The 20,893-nt window shown below is 48.3% G+C and overlaps 1 protein-coding gene across 2 annotated transcripts in view; it reads left to right on the forward strand.

Moving 5' to 3' along the window:
* SNX29 (sorting nexin 29) overlaps window positions 1–20,893 on the forward strand; it is a 603,019-nt gene that overhangs the window by 66,224 nt on the left and 515,902 nt on the right. The window contains exons 5-8 of one of the 2 annotated variants that reach the window (XM_069569984.1): window positions 5,486–5,666; window positions 9,003–9,073; window positions 10,635–10,883; window positions 12,841–13,216. In XM_069569984.1, the coding sequence (XP_069426085.1) occupies window positions 5,486–5,666; window positions 9,003–9,073; window positions 10,635–10,883; window positions 12,841–13,216 (877 nt within the window). The remainder of the gene's footprint in view (window positions 1–5,485; window positions 5,667–9,002; window positions 9,074–10,634; window positions 10,884–12,840; window positions 13,217–20,893) is intronic. The other variant, XM_069569985.1, reaches the window with a different exon arrangement.

Below are 20,893 nucleotides of genomic sequence, written 5' to 3' on the forward strand. Positions count from 1 at the left end.
GTGCTTTGTTTGTTTATTTTTTATTTTAATATAATTTTTAAGGTTTTTGGTCATACCCCATAGCATGTGGACCTTAGTTCCTCGACCAGGGGTTGAACTCGCACGCCCTACATTGGAAGGCAGAGTCTTGACCACTGGACTGCTGCAAGAGGCCCTGTTTCTTGTTTAATTTTGAAGGATATCTCCCCGCCCCCAGAGCCTGCCATCTTGTGGGTCCCCCTGAAGTGACTGTCAGGTGATTGAAGAACATGCTCCCTGCATTAGGCTTCTTCTGGTTGCAAGTGACAGCCAGACCCGCAGACAGCCCGAAGCAGAAAAGGGCACTTCCTGACTGGAGTATAGGAAAACTAGGGGTGGAGCCGGATCCAGGGGCTCCGCATCCCCCACGTCTGTCCCTGGGTCTCTCTCGTCACCACTTCTCTGGGTTGGCCTCTCTCCCAGGTGGACCACTCTACATGAGAGGGGGTACAGTGGCTCCAGAAAGCTCCAGATTGACATGGCTATGAAGAGTTCCTACCTCTAGCACAGAAGTTGGCAAACTTCTTCCTTAAGGGATCGAATAGTGAGTACAGTACTTTAGGCTTTGTGGGCTGTAAGTTTTTATAACAGCTCTGCCTTTGTAGTAGGAACGCAGCCACAGACGACTTGTAAACACATGCACACAACTGCATTCCAATAAAATTTATTTGCACACACAGTGATGGGGCTGCTGAATCTGGCCCTTTGGTGGTTGTTTTCTGACTTCGCTCTGAAAAGAGACAAAGCCTGTCTTCTAGCGGTTCAGGTAGAGTCGTGGAGAGGGCCCACTGGTCCAGGGCTGGGACCAGGGTGAGGCCAGGGGAATACTCACTTTAGGCAGAGAATTGCAGGGAGTTCCAAAAACCCTCAGCAATCAAGATCAATCATATTTTTATATAATATTAAAAAATTAAAAACACAGAAAAGACTCTATCACACGAAGGTCACACAAAAGTCATACAAAATGTCAAACAGGGCCAGAACGAGGGGGCGCTGAGTAAGGCGATTTGAGGTGCCCACCCTGCTGTGGCCAGGTGGCTGCTCAGCCTGGGTCACCTGCCGAGCCCTGTGCGAGACAGTAGTTGTTAGTGCTAAGGGCACATTATAGAGAACCAAACGGAACACAGATCCCCTGGGAAAGAGAGGCACAGGGGCCAGAAGAAAGGACAAGGCTTGCTGTTTGCCTGTCTTGGCCATGAAGTACTTCATATACACATGCTTTATTTCTTCAATTTTTTCCCCCTCATCTCAAACCTCAAAGGTAGGTAGTTATCCCCATTTTACAGATGAGGAAAATGAAGGAAAGAATAAGCTGCCCAGGGTCACACAAGGCCTGAACTAGAATTTGAGCCAGGGTTTTTGTCCGCCAAAGTGCATTCTTTGAATTGGCATCAGTTAGTGTTAAAACTTTGCAAAAATCCTCTGTCATCCTCTGTCAGCAGGGACCCCCAGATAGCTCACCTTAGTGCTCCCCTCCTGGCTCTTGTTCTTGTCAGCAGATGGCTTTCAGGAGCTGGGAGAACCAGAAGCCCTCACCCCCTTTTGGAATCCGCCTCTGGTTTGAAGCAGTAAGCAATCAGTGTATGCGCCCCAATTAAATTATGGACACTGCAGGTGTTAAGTGGCAGGTGAGCTGCGCTTTAAATAGACCACGTTAATTCTGGCAGTGGGAGCGGAGCCCTGCTGGGCTATTGATGATCAGCAGCCGCATCACTCAGGCGAGCTTTAGAAGGGTTCCGGAGCGGTAAGCAATTTAGAAATGGAAAGGTGAAAACACACCTTCAAGTGTTTCATGAATTTTCAAGGTCAGAGGGAGGTGACTGCAGTTTTCAGAAGAGACAGATGCAGGTGAGAGTCTCTGGACTGAAGTTGTGCTGGATGTAGGGATGGTTGTCTGGTGGGTTACAATGCAAGTTATTGGCTGCCTGGCCGGCTGGCCCCGAGTGATACTCTCAGCAAATGTCCTGTCTTGGTTTCTGAGAGAGGCTTCAAGTAGAAGCTTTCCTTTGCTTTATTCTATCTTTATGTACAGACACTGACTCAGAGTAATTTCATGCAACACTTTGCTGCCTAGCCCAATTTTTTTTAAAAGAAAAAATTTTAACTTTTAAATAGGAAACATGTTAAAAGAAAAGTTATGCATTTGTGTGGTTTGGACTGATCTAATGGGTTTCAGGGGACTTTCCTGGTGGTCCAGTGGCTGAGACTCCATGCTGGCAATGCAGGGGGTACAGGTTCGATCTCTGGTCAGGGAACTAGATCCCACATGCTGCAAGTGAGTTAAAATTTTAAAGAAGTAACTAGTGGGTTTCAGAAGGGGGTTGGTTTGGCATCTGGGGATTGAGAGAAGGCATTCTCAGTGATCCACTTGGCCGGTGGTTTTACCAGTCCTTCTTGGGATGTTTCTTTGAAATGATTTCAGAGATTGACTTGATCCACAAATGCACATACACACTTGTACATATGTACACATTTAGATGCTGTGAAAAGAAAAAGGAAAAGAGGAAACAACCTGTATGCTCTCGGATAAGAAGGTAATTCTTCAGCAAACAGTGGTTGGCCACCATGGGCTGGACGTCACGCTCAGTGTTTTATCTCCGTTTTCTCCAGTTACCCCAGAAACCCTGGGGGAGTCTACACTTCGGGGCTTCTGTTAAGAGAGAGGGGTCTGAAGCTTAGCATGCTTGAGGGATCTGCCCAAAGGCATTCCCCCAAAGACCTCCTCACCTGTTGTCCTGCCCACGAGACCAGAAGCTTGTTAGGGACACGTCCTTCTTGTCTACCTGGGGGCCCATAGCTTTGCCCAGTTCATGGCTCCCAGGAAGAAGGCAGTCTGTGCTCCCTGAGGTGAATTGCAATCTTAGACTGAGCTTGTCAGCCTGGTGTCCAGTTTATGGAGATGTGCGTATTCACATCCTTCTAAAAGGAAGGTTCAAAGATCTTGTCACCTTCTCAGAGGGGTCAGTGAGTCTGTTTAGCTCCTGGGTTCGAATCCATCAAGCAATTGTGAACACGATCCTTTTCAAGGAGGCAGAGCCCCCCTCACTTTGCAAGATGGTGTGATGACATGGTTCACAGTGAGACAGCTCTGAGGTCCTGCTGTCCCACTTATAACTGTGTATCACTGGGCCAGTTACTTCACGTGGCTGGGTCTCAGCCTTGTCTTTGGCATGGAGACGGCCATGGTGGTTGAGAGGACTGAGATTAGATGAAAAGTGTGGAGTGCAGTGGCTGGTACATGCTTAATGCTCAGTAAGTAGCAGTGGCTGTTGCTGTTGTTGCTGTTACTATTATTGACAGCATTGAAAAGTATTGATAAACTACTATTAAGTAAAGAAAATTAGGTATATACTAGGATCACACCTATGAAAAAAATCTGTGTGTATGGACAAAAAAGGCAGGATGTGAAGTGATGTGATGACTATTTTATGGATAAAAACACACTTCCTAGCTTTCCCTTAAAGCCTTAAATCTGTTCCTATTATTAGACATACAGAAATCTCCCTGAAGGAACTAGAAATGAGGACGGTTAGTTATGCACAGGGATGTTCAAAGCACTACACAGGGAAAATTGGCATTGTATTATGTTCCCAGCAGTCATGAAATAAATTGTATTTTACTGGGGAGCCATCGAAAATCATGTTTCCGAAGATATTTAAATGTTATGGAGAAAATGTCCATGATCTAGACAAGGAAAGAAACAAGTCCAGATACAAAGCTACGTATGTGTGGTGTGTATATATATATATTTAAATGTACCCGTGTCCCCTGGAGGAGGGCATGGCAACCCACTCCAGTATTCTTGCCTGGAGAATCCCATGGACAGAGGAACCTGGTGAGCTACGGTCCATAGGGTCACAGAGAGTCAGACGTGACTGAAGTGACGGAGTGCGCACACACACACACACACAGCACACAGTATGACGATATGTTAATTTCTTACTGCTGCTCTAACAAATTGTTGCAAACTTTGTGGCTTACAACACGACGAATTAATTTTCCGACATTTATGGAGGGCAGAAGTCCAGAGTCAGTCTCACTGGGCTAAAGGCAAGGCGATGGCAGGGCTGGTGGCTTCTGGCGGCTCCCGGGCAGGATCTGTTCCTTGCCTCTTCTGGCTTCTGGCAGCTTCTGGCAGTTTCCAGCACCCCTGGGCTGCGGCTGCATCACTCCAGGCGCTGCTTCTCTGGTCATGCTGCTGCCTTCCCTTCTGCCTCAGATCTCCCTTCCTGTCCCTCTTTTCTTGTAAAACTTGTACCATTTATTTTTATATTTTTGGCTGTGCTGGGTGTTCGTTGCTGTGCACAGGCTTTCTCTAGTTGTGGAGCGCAGGGGCTACTCTGTGTTGTGGTGCATGGGATTCTCATTGCGGTGGGTTCTCTTGCTGTGGTTCCTGGGCTCTAGAGCACAGGCTCAGTGGTTGTGGCACACGGGCTTCTCATTGCCGTGGGTGCTTTTGTTGGGGGGCACGGGCTCTCGGGTGAGTGGGTTTCAGTAGCTGAAGCATGTGGGTCCACTGGTTTTGGTTCCCGGGCTCAATGGTTGTGGCGCACGGGCTTCTTATTGCTGTGGGTGCTTTTGTTGGGGGGCACGGGCTCTCGGGTGAGTGGGCTTGAGTAGCTGAAGCGTGTGGGTCCACTGGTTTTGGTTCCCGGGCTCAATGGTTGTGGCGCACGGGCTTCTTATTGCCGTGGGTGCTTTTGTTGGGGGGCACGGGCTCTCGGGTGAGTGGGCTTCAGTAGCTGAAGCATGTGGGTCCACTGGTTTTGGTTCCCAGGCTCAATGGTTGTGGCGCATGGGCTTAGTTGCTCCAAGGCATGTGGGATCTTCCCGGACCAGGGATCCAACCCATGTGTCCTGCATTGATTGACAGGTGGCTTCTTTACCCTGAGCCACCGGGGAAGCCCTCCCCCTACCTCTTTTAAAGATACCTGTGGTTATGTCAGGCCCAGAGAGACTATCCAGGGTAATCACCCCGTCTCAAGATCCTGAATTTAGTCACAGCTACAGAGTCCCTTGTGCCATGTAAGGTAAGATGTCCAGATTCCAGGGTTTATGATGTGGTTATCTTTGGGAGTCACGATTCAACTATCACAGATGTCAGTTTTGTAGAAAAAAACAAAGTGCAGGCAAAGAGATTGATTTGAAAATGTTAACAGTGATCACCTCTGGATGGTGATCAGGTCATTTTTTTTGTTTGTTTTTTTCCTGCACCAAGCAGCTTGTGGGATCTTAGGTTTCCTGACCAGGGATCGAACCCAGGCCACGGCAGTGAAAGCCCTGAATCCTAACCACTGGCCTGTCAGGGAATTCCCTGGGTAGGAGGGGTTATGTTTATTTTGGGTATACTCTCCGGTATCTTCCTTTTCCTTGCTAAGAAGTAACTCTTTTATCATCATCAACACGGCCCCTGGATGCTCCTCTGCACGCGATGTGCGTCCCACGGCGTGGTCCCCTGTCTCCACAGAGCCCGTGTTCTGGTTCTACGTGAAGGAGGTGCTCAGCAAGCACGAGCTACAGCGCTTCTACGCCCTGCGCCACATCGCCTCGGATGTGGGCCGCGGCCGCGCCTGGCTGCGCTGCGCCCTCAACGAGAACTCCCTGGAGCGCTACCTGCACATGCTCCTGGCTGACCGCGGCCGGCTCAGGTACCTGGGCAGGGCGGGGGAGCGGGTGCCCCCAGGGCAGGGGTGACCATCGCAGGATCTGCCTGCCTGCGTCCGGGACGGCCAGGTTCCCCTCTTCCAGCCCCAGCTTGTCTGGCTGGGCCGTTGGGCACAGTCCACCAGAGACCAGGTGAAGATGCCTGTCGGGCTCCGTCCACGCAGCAACTGCACGCAGCAGGCACTCAGTAGATGCCTGTTATTAATAAGGCCTGGGGTGTGGCGTGAGCTGTTGTCTTAGGACACGTGTGCCCCTCTTGGCAGAATTTTAGCTGTTGTCTTAGGACACGTGTGCCCCTCTTGGCAGAATTTTAGTCTCGGTTTCTTTCAGATTCAGGCTTTCTTGCTCTTTAGAAGTCGGGTGTTCAGTGCCCTGCCTCTTGCCGTGTATCTCCTGGCACACTCGGCACTGGATGGTTCTTCTGGCCTTTTTTCGTGTTTTTTTAAAGAGGTTTGTTGATCTCAAACTGATGGGAAGTAACGGGCGTTTTAAGTTGAGAGAAGTTGTTTGTTATTAGAAACAACCCCTCCCATCCTTTTGTTTTCTTTTTCTCTTGATCATACAGTTTATTCCATCAGTTAGTAGAGGCGCGGTTGCGCTGCCGTAACAAGCGTTTTGGAAACCTCAGTGGCTTGAGACCACTAGGTCTGTGCCTTCTGCCTGCTGCGTGTCTGTCGTGGGTTGAGGGTCTCATCTCAGAGACCCAGGCTGACAGAGGCACATCTCTGCATGTGCTTTCTGGACTGCCGAGGCAGACAGGGGGCTCTGGCTAAGGGAAACGCTGGCCCTCCAAGCTTCTGCCCACCGTGAAGCTTCACTTCCATGCATATTTTATTGGCCAGCAAGTCACACCGCCATGGGCTAGCTCAGCAGGGTGGGCGAGGTATGGTTATTCCACAGCGATAGGGAGAAGGCACTCGATATGTATCAGTGAGAGTGCAGGCGGCCACCTTCCCTTCAGGGACGTTTGATGGATGCTGTAGAACCCGCTGGGACAAGACTGAAATCACTCGCAAACTGCATAGACGAAGCCCTGCTGGCGTGTCGGTGTGTTTTCCTGTCATTGTGCCCGTGTGCCGATCTTTATGACTTCTCTCTCTGTCTCCCTCTCTCCACCCCTCCCTCCCTGTCCCTCTTCCTCCCTCCTTCTCTCACGTTATTATTTTCCCTCTGAGACGGGGGGACCAGACGTGTTGTTTTGTGTCATGTGATGGTCCACAGAGACAGTGATCAATTCCGCCCCGGCCCCTTGAGTAACTTCCACATCCAGCGGTGCCCAGGTCCTCAACAATGAAGTGTCACCTAATTCAGTAAGCTGGCATTTGTTCCATCAGTGCTGGGGCACATTCCTGTGATTTCCTACGTTGCTGTGCGTTCCCTGGCTCAGGTCTCCTCTGCTGTTTGTTCTGCTGCTCGAGGTCATCCTTCTTCCAATAGTTTAGGTGTTCCGATGTTGGGTGTTCCAGGCTTGTGCACTAAGGCTGTCAAAGATACCCTTGAAGTTCTCTTATTTGATGTGGCCTGTGATACAGCCTGTCCAGCTGTGTGTTCAGACCCTGTAGCGATGAAAAGGGAGGGATGGGGGCCAGGAAGACTGGCGATAGCAGTACCCACACGGTGCTTAGGACTACTCATGTCTGAGCTGGGAGGCTGTGCATGTCTGTGGGTACCTCTGAGCACTAACCAGCTTTCACGAAAGAAAACACACTCATGATTTTTGGTTTTCTGGCGGCTCAGCGGTAAAGAATTTGCCTGCCAATGCAGGATAGGCGGGTTCAGTCCCTGGATCAGGAAGATCCCCTGGTGAAGGAAATGGCAACCCAACTCCCGTATTCTTGCCTGGGAAATCCCACAGACAGAGGAGCCTGGTGGGCTGCATATAATCCACGGGGTCGCAAAAGAGTCAGACATAACTAAGCGACTAAACAATAGCTCATGTTTCTTAACAGTAGTTTTTTTTTTTTTTTTTTTGCGAAGCTCTTTCCAGCAGATTATTTACAAGTGCCATCTGCCATCCATATCCCCAGGTTCTGCATCTGTGGACTCAACCAGCCATGGATTGAGTGCTGTGTTTAAGACCTTTGGCTGGTTGAACCCACGGTGGCAGAATTCGCAGATTTGGAGAGCTACCTGTATGATGCTCTTGTATGTAAGCATCCTCAACTTTGGTATCCATAGTGGGTCCTGGAGCCAATCCCCCATGGATGCTGAGGGACAGGTGTCCTTCAGAGTCGTACTCTCAGTGTCAAGGTTGAATGCGACAGTGAGCAATAGATGGGAATCTGCTGTTAAGACTCACCGTCGTACTTTGCTGAATCATTAGCCTCTAAATCAGTGTGGGAAAACCAAGTTCATTTACATGCAAGAAAACTGGCTCCAGTCTAAAGAATCACAGTTTGGGGAATCAGAGGTCTGACTGCACTGCCAGCTTGAAGATACAGCCTGTGCTTCCACTGACTTCTTTGCTAGGTTGAGTCTGTTGACAATGATGTCTGTCTTTTCTTTCTCTGTTGGTTGTATTCAGTCATTTCAGCAGCTATGTATCCGATCTTTTGCTGAACTCCAGGTCACCCATCACTGCCCGTGCTTCAGTGAAATTGAATTTTGACTCCATTGGTTTAGAGTTCTCTGACCTGGTGGGGAAGTCAGAGATGAGGATATTTACTTGTTAAACAAGCTGGGGGTCGGCTAAAGAGCTGGGTCGTGGGGCTGGGAGAGCTGCCTTTGAGCCCAGGCTGTACCATTTATTGCTGAATGACCTTGGAAAATGAGATGTCCGATTGGCCTCTACAACTGCCGTTTAGGTCTGTGGGCTTTTTTAGCTTCCCAGCCCATTCCAGGGGGTAATTTGGGCTTTTGAGATTGCTGCCCAAACTGGTGTTACATACAGATGCCTCGGTTGAAGGGCCCAGGGAACTAAAATTTCATTCTGAAATCGTCTCTTCTTGTGTGTGTCCACTCGGGGGTTCCTGTGGGCTGGCTTGGATTTCCTGTCTTATTTCTTAGAAACGTTGCTTGAGGGAAAGTCACCACTGTCTGTCCCCTTTTCCTTTCTGTTTCATAAACAGTGTGTTTCCATCTCATGCCTGTCTTGGTACTCTCAGGCCCTAACGATCTCAGGGGACCCATGAGGAAGTTGTAGGGTATACATATTCAATCCTTTGTTTATAACCAAAAGACCCAGCAGCAGAGACCCTGCATGGCCACTTTGGCGTGGACAGGCACGAGCTTTCCAGGGAGCCGTATGAAGGAACTGTCTGGCTAACGGATGCTGAGAACGCCGGTTCAGAGCATTCCCTCTCTCTCTTTTCCATGTGCAGCACGTTTTATGAAGACTGGGCTTTTGTCATGGATGAAGAAAGGTCTAGCATGCTTCCCACCATGGCGGCTGGTAAGCTTGGCCAGGGTCAGGGGTGCGGGGCGGGGGGTCCTGTGAAGCTTGGTGAGCAGAGGAGCTGCCTGGGAGTGAATGTGTAACTCCACGGGGTGCTGTGGGTTCCCCGTCCCTCACTGAATGAAAGGGCCACTCATCACTCGCCACTATCCTTCCTTTAGTGGTGATGAACACTGAGGCCATTTATCTAGAATTGTGATACCCTGGCTGGGAAAGCGTGGGGTTGCAGGGTTTTGGCTGAGGCTTTGCAAGTGTGAGATAAAGATCCAGGGAACTGGGGGAGGAGACACGTCTTGGAAGCCTGGCTCTCCCTCCCTCTGGCAGGTGGCCTGAGGCAGATCCGTTGAGTTTTTTACCTTTACCTTCCACTTCTGCAAGGTGGGAATCCTGATGGCACTGCAGTCACATTGATAGGGTTGTGAACGAATCAGATGAGAGAGTCAGTATCTGATTTGTCCTGGTGAGAGCCCTGCCTTGATCCTAGTTGACGAAGTATAAAATTGTCTAACGTTTGACTCTCACTCAAAAGGGGAATGCAACAGAAGTGGGTACCTTGCTTCTTTCTTCCAAATCCTCTGTGGCCTCCCCTTTCTCTCTTTCCTGAAAGTTTTCACTGAGTCCCACCTACTGAGTTACATTAGGCTTGCCCATTGAAGAGGAAAAGTCAGATGACCTTGATGTTGTACATAGGTCATAGGAGACCAGTGCGCATTTTTGCCTGAAGATGTAATGGACATGATATTGGTGCACTTTTTTTTTTTTAATTGGAGGATAATTGCTTTACGGTGTTGTATTGGTTACTGCCATATGACAACGTGAATCAGCCATAATTTTATATATCCCCTCCTTCTTGATTGGAGAAGGAAATGGCAACCCACTCCAATATTCTTGCCTGGAGAATTCCATGGACAGAGGAGCCTGGTGGGCTCCAGTCCATGGGGTCGCAGAGAATCGGACATGACTGAGCGACTGTCACTCACTCCCTCCCTCCCTCTTGATCCTCCATCCCCCTCCTCCTATCCCACTCTGCTAGGTCATCACAGAATGCCAGGCTGGGCTTCCTGTGTTTTATAGCAGCTTCCTGCTAATTACCTATTTTGCACAATAGTGTGTATATGTCATTTTTTGATTGATTACCAAGCTGATTTTGGTGGGTGACGGTCTTTAATACTCTGTAAGAGATGCTGTTGTCCCTGTTTTATAGGTAAAGAAACTGAGGCTCAGAGAGGTCGTGAATGGCTTGACCAAGGTCTCAGAGCTACTGAGTGCCCAGGCAGTCTGACCCCAGAATTTAAGCCTTCCCCTCCCCATGACTGACTTCTTATTTGCATTTGTCTTCCTGACAGATAGGGAGAGACTTTGGAAGACTTAGCTCCCATGATAGTGGTGTCTCCTGACCCCAGTTTTGTGGGAGTTTTTTGTTTGTTTTTTTAAGTCACCGTTTGAGACAAGTGTGTACCCTCTTGTGTCCTCTAACGTCTGCAGCTTGTTTATTGTGTTGGAATGTGACTGTTGAATAGCAGACACTCCAGACTTTTCCCTTTTCGGGGGAGGGTAGGTCTGAACTCCATACTCTTCGCAATTAACATCGACAACAAGGACTTAAACGGACAGAGTAAGTTTGCTCCCACCGTCTCGGACCTCTTGAAGGAATCCACGCAGAATGTGACCTCCTTGCTGAAGGAATCCACGCAAGGAGTGAGCAGCCTTTTCAGGGAGATCACAGCGTCCTCGGCTGTCTCCATCCTCAGCAGAGCTGAGCAGGAGACCGACCCCCTGCCGGTGGTGTCCAAGCACGTTGGTGCTGGTGAGAGAGGACGGGCCGGGCGGGGTGGCGACTGGGGGTCGGGTGGGGATGAGATGAGAGCACCAGGGAAGTGGAATCCGATACACTGGTATTTTTCAGTTCACGCTTGTGTTTGTCTTTCTTACTCTTATTCACTCAGAAGGGTGCTGAGAGGCTTCCTGGGACGTGAAGATGACAGGGTAGCCAAGCCAACAGCTCAGTCAGAGCAAACCGAGAGGGAGGGCATGATGGTCACGTGAAGTCGGAGGAGGTTGCCCCTCCTGCCTTTGTCCCTGCGTCGTTCGTTTAATTATCCTTCTGATCAGTGGGATGGAAGCCCAGCGTAGGGTGCTATGGAGAACGTAGACTGTTGAGGGGGTGACGTTTAAGTGGAGGCCGGGGAAAGAGAGGAGGTGGTTGGCTTTGACTCTAGGCTCTGGGGAGGCAAAGGAAAGTGGATTCAGTTCTGATTAATTTCGTAAGAAGTTTTACAGTGCCCCTTGAACCTTCTGGGACATCCAGAAGGTTCCAGCAAAACAGGAAATTTTGGGTATAAGGGCTTAATCCTGATATTCTCAAATCCCTTAAATAAGTCAGTAATCATGATCTTCCCTTTGGAGTTATTAATGATGGGGAAGCTCAGAATTCTGTGAAGTCTTTGGTATACACTGGCTTTCTCCTTTTTTTTTTTAAATTATTAAATAATTTTTTTTGGCTGTGCTGCAGAACACGTGGGGTCTTAGTTCCCTGACCAGGGATCGAACCTATGCCCCGTGCACTGGAAGTGCAGAGTCTTAACCACTGGACCACCAGGCGGGCCCACCCTCTCCTTCTTGAGCAGAGATCTCATGCAAATGACATGGACTGTTGGTGACTGTACCAGAGATGCTGGGATTTGTACACCCAAAGGAGTATCTTTTCCATCCATTTTGGGAACTCTGCTTTTGACATTGTCTCCAAGTTGTGACACACTGGTGATACATCACCATGTCACACCTTAGTGGATGGATTTGTCTTTTTGGAATTGGCTCCAAAGTGCTTCACACCCAAGGTTGATGATTAAGATGAGTGAACAAGCTGGCTCACCTAAGTGCTAGGCACCAAGGCAGTCTTGACTTCTGTTTCAGTTTGTCTTTGCTGTGTAACAAACAGCTCCAGAATGTAGTAGCTTAAAACAGACAACCTCAGTTTATTCCTTTTTTGTGAGTCTGTGGGTTGGCGGGATGGTTCTACTGGTTTCACCTGGGCTCCCTCATGGGGCTGCATTCAGCTGATGACTGAGCTGGAAGGTCCAAGGTGGCCCCACTCACGCATCTGGAGTTGGTGCTGACTCTTGGCTGGGGCATCTCAGTTTCCCCTATGTTAGCCTCTTGTCCTCCAATAAGGTAGACTGGCTTCTTCTGTGGTAGTTTCAGGGCATTATTGCATGAGGGTAATGCCTCAGCTCTAGAACTCACACATTTGTTATTTCTGCCACCTTCTGTTCTTAAAAACACAGCACTAAGCTGGCCTAGCGTCAAGAGGGTGGAGAAGTAGGTACCACCCATGATGGGAGCAGTCCTGCTGAAAAGGGGCATCTTGCAGGGTTGGGAGAAACTGGGGCTGTTGAACAATCAGTTATTATCCCTAAACTGATTTTCTTGGTCTCATCTCCCAGCCATGAGAGTGTTTTCCAGAGTGAACGGGTAAAAATCATTTCAATTATGATTCATCTTTTGAATCAAAGTGCTTGGAAAGATTGCTTAGAAGGAATGGTTGTAATGTGTGCTCTGTGACGTATTTCAAACCAGAAGTAGAGGTCTGTATCCATTTTGCTTGGTCTTGCATAGACAGATTCCACCCCCTTCCCAAGGATTAAAAAAAAAAGATCTGAGTTTATCTTCAATTTTTTTTTTGAGTAGAATAGTAAGAGATTTTCCACAGTCTAGAGGCAGGATGGGTCAATCATCGCTTTTTCTTATCTCATATCTTTTGCCAGATGCCAAATGTAAACGGGAGCGGAAGAAGAAAAAGAAGGTGACCAACATCATCTCATTTGATGACGAGGAAGATGAGCAGAGCTCTGGGGATGTTTTTAAGAAGATCCCTGTGGCGGGGGAGAGCTCAGAGGAGAACTCCGACCGGTCCTCGATCAATATCCTGTCGGCCTTCGAAAGCCCCTTTGGGCCAAACTCTAACGGAAGTCAGGGCAGCAACTCTTGGAAAATTGATTCTCTGTCTCTGAACGGGGAGTTTGGGTACCAGAAGCTGGATGTGAAAAGCATTGATGATGAAGACGCAGACGAGAACGAGGAAGACGTGTACGGGAGCACGCCGGGAAGGAAACGTCCGGGCCACTTGGAGTCGCCAGAGAAGTAAGTTCCACCTGAGAGCTTCTACGAAAGGGTAGTAGGGGACTTCCCGGGTGGTCCAGCGGCTAAGACATCACCTTCCAGTGCAGGAGGTGTGGGTTCGATCCTTGGCCAGGGAGCTGAGATCCCATGTGCCCCAAGGTCAAAAAACCAAACGTGAAAAACAGAGGCAATATTGTGAGAAAGTCAATAAAGACTTTAAAATGGTCCGCATCTCAGGAATCTGCCTGCCAGCGCAGGTGACACGGGCGTGATCCCTGGTCTGGGAGGATTTCGCCTGCCTCGGAGCAGCTAAGCCCATGCACCACCAGTGCTGAGCCTGTGCCCTAGGGCCTGAGAGCTGCTAGCTGCAACTGAGCTGTTGGCTGCTGAGCCCGTGGACTGCAATGATTAAAGCCTGCACCCCCTGGCGCCCGTGCTCCGCAACAAGAGAAGCCACTGCAATGAGAGGCCCAGGCACCACAACTAGAGACAGTGCAGAGTAGCCCCTGCTACTAGAGAAAAAGCCCACGCAGCAACAAAGACCCAAGTAAATAAGTTAAAAAAAAAGATCCACAGCAAAAAAAAAAAAAAAAAATCAAACCTTAAAAAATGAAAAAAAAAAAAAAAGGTTGGGGGTGGTACACAGGCTGCTGGCTCTTTGTGCAGTTTTGGGTGATGTTAGACTGCAAATGTTTTATTTGTTTGCGGCATCTTTCGTTATTCAGATCTTGATTTTGGGGGAAGGAGCATGAACTTACTTTCTCCTGAGAACTAAGTGGAGGGAACCTATATATTATTGGAAGGTACTTACAGCGTTGGTGTCAAGATGTAAGACCTAAAATTCTTGCTTTGTGTTCATGTCTTTCATTTTATAACTTGAATTTTGCTCGCATGTCTTACTTGCCACCAGCCCAGGAAGTTCAGGAAAGAGGCAAGGTATTTTAGAGAACAGTCTCAGGCTGGTAATATCTGTGTTTATTTGCAGGGTAACTTGCCTGCACTTATTGCCTTAACACTGGGGCTGTAGTATGTTTATACCTTCAAGAGGGGCTTGATGCAGGTGAACGTGTGAAGCAGAAGAGCGAAGTCAGGAGATTGAACCTTAGAATCATGATGACCCGGGCTCTCATTTGCTAGCTCCGTGGCTTAGTTTAGACTAGGACGGACAAGTTTCTTCACCTCCCAGAGCCTCAGGCCTCCCCTGAGATCTGAGAGAACAACAGCACGTGCTTTGTCGAGTTGTTGTCCCGTCCGTGGGACCCTGCGAGTGAGGCCTTGGGCACTGGTGCTGGCACGTCGAGAAGGACAGCCCCGCAGCAGTGGCTGCTGTGGCGCTATAACCCTTGTAATCATTCCTGTCCTTGTTCTTACCCTCCTTCTTGACCGTGCTGGGTCTTCATTGCAGTGAGGGCTTGTCTCCAGCTGCAGAGAGCGGGGGCTGCTCTCACTTGAGGTGCACAGGTTTCTCACTGTGGTGCCTTCTCTTTTGCAAAGCATGGGCTCTGGAGAGTGGGCTCGGTAGTTGCGGCGCACGGGCTTAGCTGCCCCGTGGCCTGTGGGATCTTCCCAGACCAGGGATTGAACCCACTTCGCCTGCATTGACAGGTGGACTTTTAACCACTGAGCCACCAGGGAAGTCCTGCTCTTACTCTTGATGCTGAATCAGCTAGTGACCTCTTCACCCGAGCTCTGGAGTGTGCATGCGTCCTAGTCACGGCCGTCTTCAAAACCAGCTGCGAAAGTGCGCAGTGAAGAGACCGAGGCCCCATGGGGCGCCAAAGAGGCCAAGTGGCCTCCAGTCCTATGCTTGGCGTCTCCCTGTGTTGAGTCAGAGTTTTTCTTCTTTCTAGTGAGACTGCCTGTTTTTGTCTTCGATTTTTATTCTTATCCTCATTCACGTGCCTGCTTATGATAGGAGCGTTGCCTCTGTATCATCTAGGAGAGGCCAGATGCAGCAAGCTGCAGACATGCTGTATCCTAATACTTAGACTGGTCCCAGGGGTTCGTGGGTGTCACCCACTTGATGGATGGAAGAACCAGATTCTTTAATGCAGAGTTGAGATTTGTCAAAGCAATGGGCAAGACCAGGATTAAGGTTAGGTTGTGCTGGCTCCAGTTTTTTTCCTGCCCAAGGTTTTTCCTCCCCCTGCTGTATGTTAGGGAAGTCCCACTGTGGCATTGCTCTTGCCCATTGGGTATGGAGGATTTTGCACCTGGGTCCAGTCTTGTGAACCATGCTGTTAGAGTTCTCCAGAGAAACAGAACCGATAGCGTACGTGTGTGTGTTTCTGCATGTGTATGTTTGTATGTATTCATCTACAGAGATCTACTTTAAGAAAATTGGCTCATGTGATTGTGGAACTTAACAAGTCTAAAATCTGCAAGGTAGGCCTGCAAACTGGAGGCCCAGGGAAGGACTCAGTTCGAATCTGAAGACAGTCTGCTGACAGAATTTCTTCTTCTTTGGGGGGAGAACGTCTGTGTTTTTCTACTGAGGCTTTTAACTGATTAGGTGAGACCCCCCCCCCGACTTATGGAGGGTGATCTGCTTTACTTGCACTCTCCTGACTTACATTTTAATCTCATCTAACCAAATACCTTCCCAGAGACATCAAGAATGATGTTTGGTCAAATATTTGGGTACCGTGGCCTAGCCAGTTTGACACATAATGTTAACCATCACACCTGCCTATGGTTCTTCCCCTGGGCCTTTTAGGAAATGCCATTTGCATTTTCTGTCACTCTAGGCAAGCGCATCTCCCGAGTTGCTTCACTCCATGAGTTGGTTTTGTGGCCTCAGACAGTTTCTCTTTCTGCTGGACCAGCGCCAGTGAGGGGAGGCCAGCTTGTGAGCCGGGGCAGCCGCCGGCATTGTGATGTGTGAGCCACAAAACAGTGCAGCCTGACCTTTGCAGGCTTGGCCCTCCGATGCTGCTGGACCTCCTGTGGACTATGGACAGCTGCTCCCTGGCATAAAGAGGGGATCTCGAGCCAACATCCTGCAGAGCATCTTGGGGAAAGAGCAGTGATGAGATGGCCTACTGAGTAATGCTTTGATTTTGCTTCTAAGCTAGATTCATGTGAAAGGTCTGGGAACCTGGAGGGCCGAGACTTTGGAGTTTAATAGCGCGGCCAGGTTTGTGGGAGGAAAGGGGCCAGGCCGGGAGAAGCACGTGCTGGGTGGCAGTGGCCTCTGGCAAAGTCAAATGCTCTGATTGTTTTTCATTAATAGATGTGCTGTTGGCCAAATACTGGGTTTACACCTCCATGTGCCAGCAATTAAACCACTTCTTGGATGACTGAGGAAAGATCTTGTGCCTCCCACCTCAGTATTTATAAGTGGTTCAGTTCAGCTCAGTCACTCAGTTGTGTCTGACTCTTTGTGACCCCATGAATCGCAGCACTCCAGGCTTTCTTGTCCATCACCAACTCACGAAACTTGCACAAACTCATGTCCATCGAGTCAGTGATGCCATCCAACTATCTCATCTTCTGTTGACCCCTTCTCCTCCTGCCTTCAGTCTTTCCCAGCATCAGGGTCTTTTCCAAGGAGTCAGTTCTTCGCATCAGGTGGCCAAAGTACTAGAGCTTCAGCTTCGCATCAGTCCTTCCAGTGAATATTCAGGACTGGTTTCCTTTAGGATGGACTGGTTTGATATCTTTGCAGTCCAAGAGACTCTCAAGAGTCTTCTCCAACACTACAGTTCAAAAGCATCAATTCTGTGGTGCTCAGCTTTCTTTATAGTCCAACTCTCATATCCATACATGACTACTAAAAAAACCATAGCTTCGACTAGACCGGCCTTTGTCTTGTTTTGTTAAAAAGTTAAATGTCCTAAAATGGTCTTTGCTTACACACATAGATCTTCATGTTGTATACAATGAAAACAATAGAAACAGGAACTTTTCTGCTGGTCCAGTGGGTAAGGCCCTGTGCTCCCAAGGCAGGGAGCTCCCAATGCAGTGCTCAGCTTTCTTTATGGTCCAACTCTCACATCCATACATGACTACCGGAAAAACCATAGCTTTGACTAGATGGACCTTTGTCGGCAAAGTAATGTCTCTGCTATCTAGGTTGGTCATAGCTTTTCTTCCAGGGAGCAAGCGTCTTTTAATTTCATGGCTGTAGTCACCATCTGCAGTGATTTTGGAGCCTGAGAAATAAAGTCTGTCACTGTTTCTGTTGTTTCCCCATCTATTTGCCATGAAATGATGGGACTGGATACCATGATCTTCTTTTTTTGAATGTTGAGTTTTAAGCCAACTTTTTCACTCTCCTCTTTCACTTTCATCAAGAGGCTCTTTAGTTCTTCTTCACTTTCTGCCATAAGGGTTGTGTCATCTGCGTATCTGAGGTTATTGATATTTCTCCCGGCAGTCTTGATTCCAGCTTATGCTTCTTCCAGCCCAGCATTTCTCATGATGTACTCTGCATAGAAGTTAAATAAGCAGGGTGACAATATACAGCCTTGACGTACTCCTTTTCCTATTTGGAACCAGTCTATTGTTCCATGTCCAGTTCTAACTGTTGCTTCATGACCTGCATACAGATTTCTCAAGGGGCAGGTCAGGTGGTCTGGTATTCCCATCTCTTGAAGACTTTTCCACAGTTTGTTGTGATCCACACAGTCAAAGGCTTTGGCGTAGTCAATAAAGCAGAAAGTAGATGTTTTTCTGGAACTCTCTTACTTTTTCAATGATCCAGCAGATGTTGGCAATTTGATCTCTGGTTCCTTTGCCTTTTCTAAATCCAGCTTGAACATCTGGAAGTTCCTGGTTCATGTACTGTTGGAGCCTGGCTTGAAGAATTTTGAGCATTACTTTGCTAGTGTGTGCTGCTAAGTCACTTCAGTCGTGTCCGACTCTGTGTGACCCCATAGATGGCAGCCCACCAGGCTCCCCTGTCCCTGAGATTCTCCAGGGAAGAACACTGGAGTAGGTTGCCATTTCCTTCTCCAGTGCATGAAAGTGAAAAGTGAAAGTGAAGTCTCTCAGTCGTGTCCGACTCTTAGCAACCCCATGGACTGCAGCCTACCAGGTTCCTCCATCCATGGGATTTTCCAGGCTAGTGTGTGAGATGAGTGCAATTGTGCGGTAGTTTGAACATTGTTTGGCATTGCCCTTTGGGATTGGAATGAACACTGACCTTTTCCAGTCCTGTGGCCACTGCTGAGTTTTCCAAGTTCTCTGGCATATTGAATGCAGCACTTTCACAGCATCATCTTTCAGGATTTGAAGCAGCTCAACTGGAATTCCATCACCTCCACTAGTTTTGTTCATGGTGATGCTTTCTAAGGCCCACTTGACTTCACATTCCAGGATGTCTGGCTCTAGGTGAGTGATCATACCATTGTGATTATCTTGGTCATGAAGATCTTTTTTGTACAGTTCTGTGTATTCTTGCCACCTCTTCTTAATATCTTCTGCTTCTGTTAGGTCCATACCATTTCTGTCCTTTATCGAGCCCATCTTTGCATGAAATGTTCCCTTGGTATCTCTAATTTTCTTGAAGAGATCTCTAGTCTCTCCCATTGTATTGTTTCCTCTATTTCTTTGCACTGATCACTGAGGAAGTCTTTCTTATTTCTCCTTGCTATTCTTTGGAACTCTGCATTCAGATGGGTGTATCTTTCCTTTCTCTCCTTTGCCTTTAGCTTCTCTTCTTTCCTCAGCTGTTTGTAAGGCCTCCTCAGACAACCATTTTGCCTTTTTGCATTTCTTTTTCTTGAGGATGGTCTTGATCACTGCCTCCTGTACAATGTAACGAACCTCCGTCCTTAGTTCTTAAGACACTATATCAGATCTAATCCCTTGAATCTATTTGTCAGTTCTGCTGTGTAACTGTCAGGGATTTGGTTTAGGTGGATTTGATTGATAGGTGGTAGCTTTTCTTGTTTTTGACTGTGCTGCGTGGCATTTGGGATCCTTGACCAGGGACTGAACCCATTCCTGCAGTGGAAGCGCAGGCTTAACCACTGGACTGCCAGGGAAACCCCTGATTATTTTTCTTAAGAAAGAATAATGCCTTTATTATAAAAAGGGGTTTTCCTGTCACTTTATATGTGCTGCATGAAACCAACAGGGAAGTGCGGTGAAAACATAATTCGAAAAGAACTACAAGCCTGAAAAAAGCTGCATTTAAATAGCAATTATGTAGACGCAGAGTGAAACCAGACCCTGCACTTTGCCATCATCTTCATCACATTTGAAAAAGAGAATTAGGTGGAGGGCGGGCCTGGGTGAGTGCCCTGCCAGGACGGCTGGCTGTCTGTGCCCTCCACGGTCAGCATCTGCCAGACACACAGTAGGCATTAACTCGTACAATGATCAGGCCAACCCTCGCTCACATCATCCTGACCGAGCATCGGCCGCGTCCACAGCCTCTGGGGAGAAAGTGTGACACAACGTCAGGAGCCTTAAAAATGTTCCGTTGCTGTTCTTCAGTCACGCAGTCGTGTCCGACTCTCTGCGGCCCATGGACCGCAGCACTCCAGGCTTTTCTGTCCTTCACCATCTCCACGTCCACTGAGTCGGTGATGCCATCCAACCATCTCATCCTCTGTCGTCCCCTTCTCCTCTTGCCCTCAATGTTTAGTCCCCTTGACTTAGTGCTGTGCTGAGGACGGAAAGCTGTGCTGAGGACGGGTCTCAGGACAAAGGCTGTTGCCTCCAGATGACAACGTGCTGATTTAGAGACAGTGCAGGGGACCTGACCAAAAGGTGCAGGCACAGAGGAACCACTCACAGTGAACAGCGGAGTATTTCATAGTTCAGATCTGAAATCTTAAGGTTCAGGATCTTAAGCATCTTAAATGGCATCTGAGAGTATCCACATAGTGTGAGGATGAACTTATACATTGAATGAAAAAAGGAAATTATAAAAACCTATATTTAGTTGTGTTACAACCTCTTAAAGAGAAGTATGCAAGTCAAGAAAAAGACACTGAGGTGATCGTGTCCAGGTCAGTCATGTTTTGGATAATGTGCCTTTGGGTATGTTATTTTCCCTTTCCTCTTTGGGCTTCTCTGGTGGCTCAGATGGTGAAGAGTTTGCCTGCAATGCAGGAGACCTGGGTCCCATCCCTGAGTCAAGAAGATCCTCTGGAGAAGGGAATGGCAGCCCACTCCAGTGTTCTTGCCTGAAGGATCTCTTGGACAGAGGAGCCTAGCGGGCTGTCGTCTCTCGGGTCACAAAGAGTCAGACACGACTAAGCAACTAACACTACCCTCCTCTTCGTGGCATTTTCTAGTTTTTTTTTTTTTTTTAAAGTATCTTCTCTAATGAAAAGCAACACCCATTCTAGTGTTGGCATTGTATTCTGAATTGGTCTCTGCCTCAGGAATGACTTCAGTGTAATCCCTTTTTGAGATGGGGGTCCCTTGCCCACTTTTATGTGGATCCGAACCTCAGCTGGTGGGGCCTGACTTCACCTTGCGCTCTGCATGTGTAGTTGGAAAGTGGCAAGATGTATGTCCCCTTAGAAACAGCAGAGTAGCGTAGAAACATACCTACTGCCATATGTAAGCGAGATAGCCAGTGGGAATTGGCTGTATGACACAGGAATCTCAACCTGGTGCTCGCTGACAACCTAGAGGGATGAATTGCGGTGGGAGGTGGGAGGGAGGTTCATGAGGGAGGGACCATATATATTACCCATGGCCATTTCATGTTGATGTGTGGCAGAAACCAGCACAACA

Source organism: Ovis canadensis, chromosome 24 (assembly GCF_042477335.2).
Source record: "Ovis canadensis isolate MfBH-ARS-UI-01 breed Bighorn chromosome 24, ARS-UI_OviCan_v2, whole genome shotgun sequence".
In the NCBI taxonomy this organism is placed as follows: domain Eukaryota; kingdom Metazoa; phylum Chordata; class Mammalia; order Artiodactyla; family Bovidae; genus Ovis; species Ovis canadensis.